This window comes from Rhamphochromis longiceps, linkage group LG1 (assembly GCF_057381845.1).
Source record: "Rhamphochromis longiceps isolate RC_006_pf linkage group LG1, R_longiceps_female_GT1.1, whole genome shotgun sequence".
Taxonomy (NCBI): domain Eukaryota; kingdom Metazoa; phylum Chordata; class Actinopteri; order Cichliformes; family Cichlidae; genus Rhamphochromis; species Rhamphochromis longiceps.
This window is the reverse complement of record NC_140557.1, coordinates 23,870,348-23,881,131: the sequence shown is the minus strand read 5'-3', so window position 1 is coordinate 23,881,131 and position 10,784 is coordinate 23,870,348. Positions and strand designations below refer to the sequence as shown.

Genomic DNA, 10,784 nt, shown 5'->3' with positions numbered 1-10,784 from the left:
TATTTCCTCAGCAACAGCAAAGTAATACCACATTATACTGTAGGATTCACTCATATGCCTGATTTATGGTCACACCGAAAAACACCATGGGCTTCACCCTGCCTCCCTTTATGCACTCTTTTATTAAATGTTGAATTGGCAGATTACTTTTTTGATCTTTGTAAAAAATAATAGCCTAAGGCTCATGCTCATGATAAACAAAACACATCCTTATCATCTTATCTAAAATGTTGAATGGCTGATTCATTGTCCTATGTGCTGAGGACGGGATAGTGTCATTCAGGTGGATTTTTCTGGAAGACCAGATCATTTATGATATTGTTCGTCTTCCCACTGTTTGTGTTGCAGAAGCCTCTGTATCTTTTTTTTAATTTATGATATTAACTCACAGCATCATCATCAGCCTTCTGTGAAGGGTCCAAGCAGGGCAGTGAAGAAGCTGGCCCATCCTTCCTTCAACATCTTCAGATCTGGCTGTCTTCGCACTTACCTTCAGGCTGATGGAGGCGTGGTAAAATGAGGTGATTGTGTTCATTCATAAGGGATCGCTGGTGTTTTGAAGAAATTTTGTATATTCATTTTCTTGTTGTTGTTTTTAATCTTTTTGCAGTATGTTCTAGAAATGTTTCATGTAACGAAGATGAGACGCTGAACATATTTTATTGTATTCCCACTAAAACCTTAAGCTATGGAATCCAGACTTGGCAGGCATGCATTGCAATGAGTTATTAGCTGCCTGAGGGAGAAAGTTGATTCTTTTAACCCAGGTGCCAAACCAGTTATGGAGATCGGCTTCTCCTTCTGATCGCAGTGACTTTAGAGCTAGAAAAAATCAGTGGTGATTGTCCTATTGTGGAGGAGTTAAAGCTGGGATTACAGCACACTAATAACAAAACACTGGGTGTACGTTTTTAATGTACACAAATGTATGGGTGGTTGAATCCATCACTGTCAAGCTCAGGCAGTGTACCCACTTGTACTAGTCTGCACTTGAACGTGTAGGCGCTTTTCTTGTGTTAATAGGGTCTCGTAATTGTGCGACATCACACATGCCGCTGGAGCAAAAGCTCTGAACACCTGTGTATGAACACTAAAGATCCAAAGCACATAAATGTGTTTTGAAAAAATGTGCTGGTGGAGAGCAGGAAGCGGTTTAGGGGCACCTCCTCTCTCCTTCTCCAGTTTCTTTTCCTTCCTGAAGTAGCTGAATGACACCAGGAGCTGCTTTCTGTACTCTAACACTCGTTATCTTTCAGTGACCCAAAGCAAGGTCTCGTTTTCTTCTCTTAAAACATCACTTCTTGTTGCTCAGGATTTGAATTTCTGCTCTTTCATGCTTCAGACGTGTGGCGGTTTGTGCGCATGCATGTGTGCATATGTGCCTCCTCCCTCCTTGCCTGCAGACTGTCCGTATAATAAAGTTTACTCTGCCTAAAAATGCACCGTTGAAACTTTATCGACATTGATTTTGTTTTTCAGTTGCCTATAGTCATTTTTATTTCTTCAAATATTTCAGTTTAATATTGCAAACAACTTCACAACATACAAAATGAATAATATTAACCCAGAAACATGTCAATGAATAAATTTTATATATATATATATATTTATATAATTTTTTATATATATATCTTGTCCTCTGGTGGGGATAAAAAAATAAACAGCAAAGCTTTGACAACAGCACCTTGACATAGTATGTAATTCCAACATTACCTTGAGAAGTTTAGAACAGTAAACAGATAAATTACTTGAGAGGAAATTGTTTTCTGCTGAATATGTAAACGGAATGTTTTTTTTAATAATTTTTTTTGGTCAGCATCATATCCTTTTTTTTCTGTAAGTGGAGAATTTATCGATTTACAATTGAAGCAGCATGCAAGCTTTTGAAGATGGAACTGTCCTCGCGCTCTTTCTGTCTCCCTCTTTGTCTCCCTCTCTGTCTCCCTCTTTGTCTCCCTCTTTGTCGCTCATTTCTTGCCTGTTAATTTTTTTTCCTTCCTTTTCTAATTCTTGGCAACGTAAACAAATCACAATGTCTTGAGGAATGTGATATAGTAATTTAAACTGGGCGCAAATGACTGATCAGATTTTTTTTAATTGTTTACAAGGTCATGAATATGTTCAATAAATAGACTGTAGTATCACTTTTACTGTATAAACTTCATCTTTTTTTACATGCAGTCCATAAAATTTTCATTTGACGGAATAATTTACCCTGTTATGTATATATACAAATAGATATTTTCTCTTTATTCTCTTTTTTAAACTCTTCAATAAAATCTATACATTTTATACACTATCTCCCTCTTTTAATGGTCAATGTGCATACACATGAAGTGTCTATCCTTATAAACCGCCAGCCAATCTTCTTTTTGCTATCCATGGTAAGCGCTCGCACGTAGGACTGGGTTGTCCTGCATTGGGAATTATAATGCCGCTTGTCTATTCCTCTGCAGCCCTCCTTTGTGTACCCCATGGGGTTGCATTTGGTCTCATAAAAGTATTGCTTCAGTTGGCCATTGGGGACAGGGACCTTTTCCATGACGGTAACTTGCTGCCCGGACATGTCTATTGCAGTCTTTTTATCCACAGCTGTCACCCACTGGCTAATACTGTCACACACACTGAGCTCTCCACGTCGTGAGGGATCGGAGTGTCGCCGCACCCTCATGGACATATTAGCGGCATCCAGATAGTTTTTGTATTCCTCCAGGAGAAAGAGCAACGGCGGCTCCAAAGGCACTTGGTTGCTGATCATCACCCGTGAGTTGTACAGATCGACATCCTTGGCCTCCGTGGTGACCACAGAGGATGGGCCACCACCTCCCTGGCTCTTATCGGCCCCCTGTCCCAGCTGCGCCGCCTCGCCCTCCACCTCCAGCAACTCCTCTATCACTTGCTCAAACGTGTCTGTGAGCGAGGGCAGTTCCCCACGCTGGCCTGGGCCTCCACCGCTCTGGGGAGTCCCGTGGCCTCTTTCGGCCGTTGCAGCAGCGCCCAAGTAGCCTTCCGTCCGATGGCCCCGCATGCCCGGGGCATCTCTCAGGGGCGCAGCTCTCATGCAACTGAAGTATGAAATAACCATAGTAAGGAACAGGATGGTCATCACTCTTCTAACCTGGTGGAACTGGAGGGACGGGAGAGAGACACAGAAAGAAAACAAGAGGAGAGAGGAGGGTTGGGGGAGGGCGAGAGAACGAGATGGTCAGTCAAAGAGCATCTTCAACAAAGTTAGCTTATTTTTGATCCATAATGCACCATGTAAGCCTCTCCTCCTATTTCCACCCTCCACTCTTTGTTTTGAAAGCCAAAAAACTGGAGCCAGTAGCTTCGGAATAATCATAACATGTTTTTATTAAACTGATATTGGCACTGTGTCATCGGTGTTTTCAAATTGTTTGCAAACTGTAATCATTCTGTTCCTATGTGAGGTCTGGCTTAGATCTCTATTTGTTGGCAGCAATGCACAAAAGCTGTGCTGAGCATCAAAGCGGCTGCTTATTACAAAAGATAAGATTACACAAATAGATGTGGAAACATCCTAACAGCTTTTTGACTGGTCTGTTAAAAGTCCAATCATGGCTTTCTGTTGGAATAATTGGCTCTTTTTCTTTCTTTCTTTTTATTTGGCTGTACTAAAAGCTCACAGGTGCCCCCTGCTTTTGGGTAAGGAAATTGAGGATTTTCATTCTTGCACTTCATCCTGTAGTTGTTGAATTCTTGTGGATGGATTTATGCCCGCCCCCCCAACCCGCGTTACGAATACGCGACCGTGACGTTACCGTACAAACAAATCACCGGTATTAACACTTCGGGAACCTCCGGTGTGGACAGCACTACCTAACAGAGTCAGTGTGTTTGTGTCAGCGCTGGCAAACACTGATGCTCCAGTATTACTTTATTAAAAAGAGAAAACAAAAAAAAAACTGGTCAGTACTACACCTTGTAGTCATGAATGGGAACTATGGGTTTGTTGAGGGACACTGTTTGTTTTCGGCAGGTGGAAGGCGAGAGCACTGCGGGATGAATTAACAGGAAATTGAATGACAGAATGATTTGACATCCTGCCGTGCAAAGCACTGCTATCGAGGCTCTGGAGAACAACTCAAAGCACACGCAAAACCAAACTGAAACACTGTACATATATATTGTAAAATTACCTGAGCATGTGTGCGTCCCTTACCTCTGAGAAGCTCTAAGATTCACAGCAAATCAATGAATCCAAAGGACATAGATCTTAAAACACCCATAATTTTAAAAAAAAAATCTAGATCTTGCTTACCACAGGGGCTAATTTAAAAATAGCCCGGCCGAGGCTTTGACTGCACTCTGCATGTCCAAGCCTGACACAGGAAAACACGGCGAGAGCGAGCCCCTGCTCCAGCCTCCACTCACAGAATGGACACAAGGACCTTTACAGTATAAGGAGGAGCAAAACCCCACCTTAAAAGCATTCGTTTCATTCTTAATTGGTATCTGGGGCTGTGGCTGCAATTAACCGACACCACGGTGACTGCCATAGAGATATCTCGTCTAAAAATAGACGTGCTGGGAGTCTCACAGTCTCTATTCAGAATATCACATCCTTCTTCTTAATGAGCCACTCATTCCCTGAGCTCAGTGACGTGCTCCTCCGGAGTGTGTGAGTGTGCGTGTTAGAGGGAGGGCATGGGGAGGGGCTGGCTTGTATGTGTTTTGCAGTGAGGTGGTGATGGTGGTGCTGGTGGTGGGGTGGGTATTTTTCCTCTTACCAACTACAATGGGGACAAAGCCAAGAATAAAGAGCTAATTGTCAACTCGGATATTGTTAACAAAATTCCATTTATGGCTCATTAACCCTTCAGTTTTGTGAAGGTTGTGGTTAATGATATCTGAAATGATATCTGAAATGATATCTGCGAGGCTTCCCAGCACTGAGAATCGTGTAGGTTTTTACGGGATCGAGGCCAGTCACGAGCTTTATGTGTAGGATGCATTTAGGCTGATATTATTATCAGCATCGCGCTCAAATGGTTCCACTTCCACAAGAGGGAAATGAAGGCAGAGGGCTGATTACTGTTAGGCGTCAAACTTCATGCTGGAAATGGTGCAGACGAAGAGTGCTGCATCTTCCGTAACAGACCACAGGGGTAATATTGCAGTAGCAGGGGGTGGAGAGAGTGCCAGCGTCATTTCGCAGCATAACAACCACAGATGACGTCTCTTCCAGGTCTCCATAGGGGAGAGAATGGAGAGAAGGGGTGGGGTGGAGGAGAGGGGGGGAGAGGTTGCTGGGGGTAATGCCACTCAACAGTGTGCAATTGCAGAGCCATTCCCCCGTGTATCGTCACACCGGGAACAACAGATGATTTTATTTCTATCTCGCTGATTTCCTGTTTCCATCAGTACAATCAATATGGCTTATGCTCTCAATCAACATCCTGTTAAAATGCGATAAAGCCAATGAATCATTTAATTGCTGTGGGACCGGCGGAGGATCTCTGGCTTATATCTGTGAGACGCTAAATGTGACAACATCCAGTGTCTGAAGATTTTATGTGGATTTCACAGTTAATAAAAAAGCAGCCCGAGCATTAACAGGATGAGCAATGAATAATAAAGCAAGGGATGGATTACATATGGAAGAATAAGACCCCCCCCCCCCACACACACACACACACACTCCTTTGGAGCTTCTAGTTCTCAGCTTTGTGGCAACTTGTGCTTGAGAAAGGTGCAGTTTCCTCTGAGCTGACTGTTTAAAGAATGCACAGCCATCTAAACATGACATGCTGAGAACTGAGCTAATAACATGAACGAGGGAAAATAAAGCCCACAATAACTGCTGCTCAAACATGCCTTTATTCATGACAGCACGCCTAGAGCGTGAAACACCCCGAACAATAGCAGCAGGTGAGTGTATGGACTCTGTCTTCTGTTTAGCTCCAGATGACCACCTGTTCATCTGCTTTGAGAGCACGGCTGTATGGCAGGGATATGTAACTTACCCTTGCAGTTATTCTTTGTGCCAGGTGGGGATTAAAGTGATAAATGCCTCCTCTGACAGACGCTGAAAAGTTTCCCTAAAGCATGAAAGGACTAGCGTGGCTAGTGTTATTACACACTACAGTAACGTTCCCAGCCTCCACGCACATGTCTGCACACTTTATGGGTTCATCTTTACTAACGGCAGGCGTGATATCTTATAAACCACTGCATGGGGGAAAAAAAACACATCAAGAGAGGAGATCTGAAGTGTGGTTACCACATTTGAATGGAAATGTGCGACCCCATGGCAACATTTGTTCTCTGCCTCTGTCTCTGCTCCCTCGTAGGCACCCATCTTTGTTAAATTCCTCAAGAATACGGTTTACCTGGCAACATGTTTTATCACGCTCAATAAGTATAACACACAAAGCCAAATGTTCCGTTTGAGAGCAGGAAAAGTACAGCAAATATTATCAAAATGGCTACCATAGGACCCCTTGTGCACTACAATGCAGCACTTAAAGAAAAAAAACAAACAGGCATTTAGACTTAATTGTGTTGTCTGCAGTAATGGCTGACACATGTGGAAGCTTGCTAACTGAGATCTGTTTTCAATCTGATGCAGCATCAGAGCACGTTTTACTAATACATGAGCATCACTGAGGATTATACCTGGCCGCCAGGCCAACCCCAGCCACTGCCACAGAAAGCCCAGCATTCAAATACCTGCTGAGTGATTTATGCTACCCAAAAGAGCTGTTAACTCCCTCCCACACTGCGTGCAGCAGTGGGCACTTTAGAGGATACAACAGCAACATACAGCATGGTGAAATCCTTACTGATGTGCTTAGGTTCTTGTAAGCTTAGCGAAGAAATCCTCATTTTAACCCATGAATGACCAACAGACCTGCGGCTGCACACTGACAGCGCTGCTGTGCCCAGCTTTGTACACTAGATGGCATATGAGACCGTCAAATAGTCTGAGCTCGTTTTCTTCCACCCTTTCTCCACCTTTCTCTCCTGTTTTTCCTTCCTCCCCATGATAGATAGATAGATAGATAGATAGATAGATAGATAGATAGATAGATAGATAGATAGATAGATAGATAGATAGATAGATAGATAGGACAGACATTGTCTTTTCCAGGGCATAGTCATACAAGACATCTATAAAGTTAAGTTGGATGTTGTTTAGTTACAAGAATGGTTCATCAAAAAAGAAAAATTCGTCATTAAACCATCTATTAATCTGAGATTACTTCTTGAACCACATATTTTCACATCGCAAATGAGCCAGTTTCCTCCCACTTTGTTTGAATCCATAATTATTGTGAGGTTTTGGGTTTTTTCAACACGAGCACACACCGCCAAAAAACAAAACAAAAAACCCAACAGTGTGTGTTGGCCGACCGAGCTAGGCGTTTAGGTCTCGGGTTTCCTATAAAGTCTTAATGAGTTCATCAAAGTTTTTTCCCTCCAACAAAACAACAATACAACAAAAACTGTCTGGAGTGTTTCTGTCTCTTTTCTCACAGAGGAGGAGGTGGAGAAGGAGGAGGGTCCAAGCTTGGACGAACAAATGCAGACAAACAGCCGGAGGAGAGAGTTTATTGAGCAATTTATGTGCGTAAAGTTTCCTTAAAAACAGCCACACAGATGCACACTGGACGGCTTCCACTTTGCTAGCTATGGAGAAATGCCTACCTATATGTACCACTGGCTGCTCCAATAATGTAACCACAGACCTTTTCCCCCCCTTCTTCTTCTTCTTCTTCTTCTTCTTCTTCTTCTTCTTCTTCTCGAGATTACATCTGCTGAGCTCGTGCTCCCCACTGGAAACCCAATCAACATAATAACTCCGTTTTTTATTAATGAACACGAGGATAAGGTTACACATATCCCCTCTCGGGCTGCTGCGCTGTCTGTTCGCAGGATAACCGGGCTTGATCGAGCTACTTTTAGACCCCCCCCCCCCTCCCCCGCCCTACCCAGTCCACCCCCCCCCCCCTAAACACCACACACACACACACACACACACACACACACACACACACACACACACACACACACACACACACACACACACCAGCTGTCTTTTCCACTAGCAGCATCAAACACGGCGAAAGTGCTTAAAACAAGTTATCAGAAAGAAGCAGACACATACCTTTTAGTGCCCAGTCGTAAAACAGACCATTCAACAGGACGGTAGTGTCATCTGGGATGTTTTGGACAACTCCCCGAGTAATTTACTTAAGCGGTATTTCTGACCCCCCTTCCCCCCCAAAAAAACACTCCTCTCTCCCGACAAGCTTCAGGATATCTCTTCAGCTTTGGAGCAAATAGATTAAATTATTGATAGTGGAAATTGCATGGCTGAGGTAATGCACTCCCATGGCTGCACGGCTCCTTTGGAGATCGCCTGAAACTGAAGTTGTCGCATGCCGAGACGCCGCCGCCGCAGCACCACCACGGAGATGAGAGACCTCTGGAGCTGAAATGAGGAGCCTCTTTGCAACTACAGTAACTTTACTACAGAATGACGCTGCAACATGTGACCTGCCGCTGGCTGACTGCCTGGTCGCATCCAAACTCCTGTTTAAAAAGCCCCGAGGCGGAACTATTAATGCGCGTTCAGTGTGCATTATGTATTATTATTGTTTATCTGCATAAGCCGTAGCCTGCAAAGGAAGCCTCCTTCTTCCGTATTTTTTTTGTACTCAGCCTAAAAGAGGTGGCATTTTTTTAGAAGGTTTTGCGTAACAGCGCGTCTCCACCAAGTCGTGATACACTGCGTGCCATTTACAGATGGCCTATTTGTGTAAAATTAGACATCGGAAAAATTAAAAATAAGCATTTTCTGTTACGGGTCTCGAAATAGTGTCGAGACTGGGTAAGTTATATCAAAGAAAGCTTAAGTATTTGTGTGAAGGAGCCATTTGCGTGCCCCTTTCACATCATTTAATCCATCTTGTGTTAGTATCCCTGATATAACATATGAAGAACCCTCTCATTTTCTTATATAAACTAGATTTTGATTGTAATTCTGATGCTATATACACAGAATAAACCCAAATCCAGTATAGGATTATCATCTTATAATTTAGCTGCTGTAAAATGGCAGTGTTGGATGCTAACAGGCACAGGAGGGAGGTAAAGATGAGAACTTATTGAAAGCAGTTCTCCTCCTTGCTTTTAAAGTGAGCCATCTCTACAACAGATGGATGGCTCCCCTGCAAGGTGCTCTGCAGTGTAGTAACCAGCTTTCATGGGTTATTATTCCCAAAATGTTAACCTAAGCAAACCACATCATATTTACAGGGAAATCTTGGACTGCGAGGCTGATTTTGATATTGTTTCTCCCCTTGGTTCACTTTCTTTAATGAGGCAGAATTCAAGTGAAGATGTCAGCCGAGGCACAACCTTTCAATGGGTGATGAACGTTTGGAAATTCCACCTCTGATGAATACGAGAGCGAGCATAATGGAGAAACAGAAGCTCATTATCCTTGTGACTTGGCCTCGGTCCAGTGCAAAGATTTATTGTGATGTGTTGGCTATATTGCCATAATGATTCTTCCCTGCACAAGCTTATGAACTGGAGAGCTCATGTTTGGCATGTAGCTGTATGGGAGTGGATGCTCACACCTGCTTAATGAGTCACTCCCACCTCCAACACCCAGGGAAATGCCAAGATAGATATAGCCCTCCCCGAAGGCTCACAGGAGGTGAGGGCAAACTCTAGATGACAAAGAGTTGCATCAGCAATCACTGAGCGACATGACTCCAAAGAGGATAAAAAAAATGCACACTGCACAAGGGGGCTGTTCCAAACAAGTAATTCATAAATACATCACCTGGCATCTCATTAGAGGAGCAAAAAACAACAACATGGTCTCTCTCATTTCTGCAAATACAGCACAACTGAAGGTGGTTTATCAAGAGAAGTTGTATGGCTTGCACGTGTTTGAGGCTGGATTTCTGAATGAAATCCACACAATGCCTAATATCTGCAAGGAAATAAGGGGTAGTGGGGAGTATTAGAAGCCCTTTGACTCCTCCAGTTGAGGACCAGACTGAAGCATGACATTGTTGACCTAATACAAGTCACCCATGAGGTCGATTTGAAAACCACTAAACCATCATTGGATCTTGTTGAGGTTTGAGATCTCTGAAGATGAAATCTTCTTTTGATGTCGTATGGCAACTTTTCATATGCTTTAGTGATCAGAATGACAGGCGAACACATGTAATTTGAAGTAGCAGTTGGGTAGTTCTCTCCTTATATCTTCCCAGCTCACGACCCTTTTTGCTGTTTGGGCTGCAGGAAGAAGAAGAAGAAGAAGAAGAAGAAGAAGAAGAAGAAGAAGAAGAAGAAGAAGAAGAAGAAGAAGAAGAAACAACCACAAGACCTGACAACACGACCCACTTGTATAACCTTTCAAAGCTTCTCTCGCCAAATGCAACACGAATGCTGACAGGTCCACACTGCCGAAAGCTTCACTTAACAAGTAGAATTATGCCTCCTTGCATGAGAGAAGGGGACCATGTAACACAGGCGAAATGACTTTTGCGAAATGTCATTTTCACCGGGGATAAAGCAAGGCGATGAGGGTATTTTGATCAAAGGGAAATTGCATTGCTCCTCAAGGAGGCAACTGAGAAAACATTTCTTTGGATGGAGGTTGTGTGACGTCAAAGGAGACGAGGAGTGAGCTGAGTGAAAACTCTAAATTGATAAAGTCAGTGCAGGGCCTTTTTTGAAAAAGAAATAATCAGATGCTGGTGTGAGGAGTTAATGTCATCCCTCCTGTGATGACA

General features: G+C 43.3%; 1 protein-coding gene across 2 annotated transcripts; it reads right to left on the bottom strand.

Moving 5' to 3' along the window:
- Positions 1-398: 398 nt before the first annotated feature.
- Positions 399-8,468, bottom strand: bdnf (brain-derived neurotrophic factor). 2 transcript variants are annotated; one of them, XM_085411368.1, is made up of 2 exons: positions 8,132-8,468; positions 399-3,127 (listed from the first exon to the last, which is right to left on the bottom strand). In XM_085411368.1, exon 2 carries the CDS (start codon positions 3,104-3,106, stop codon positions 2,297-2,299), a length of 810 nt encoding a protein of 269 aa, XP_085267494.1. In that variant the 5' UTR covers positions 3,107-3,127; positions 8,132-8,468; the 3' UTR covers positions 399-2,296. The 2 variants fall into 2 exon arrangements, with proteins under 2 accessions (XP_085267494.1, XP_085267499.1); XM_085411373.1 differs by lacking the exon at positions 8,132-8,468 and adding an exon at positions 7,672-7,911.
- Between the last annotated feature and the right edge of the window lie 2,316 nt (positions 8,469-10,784).

Coding starts and splice junctions, on each gene's coding strand:
- bdnf (XM_085411368.1), bottom strand. CDS start 3,106: ATGACCATCCTGTTCCTTACTATGGTTATTTCATACTTCAGTTGCATG.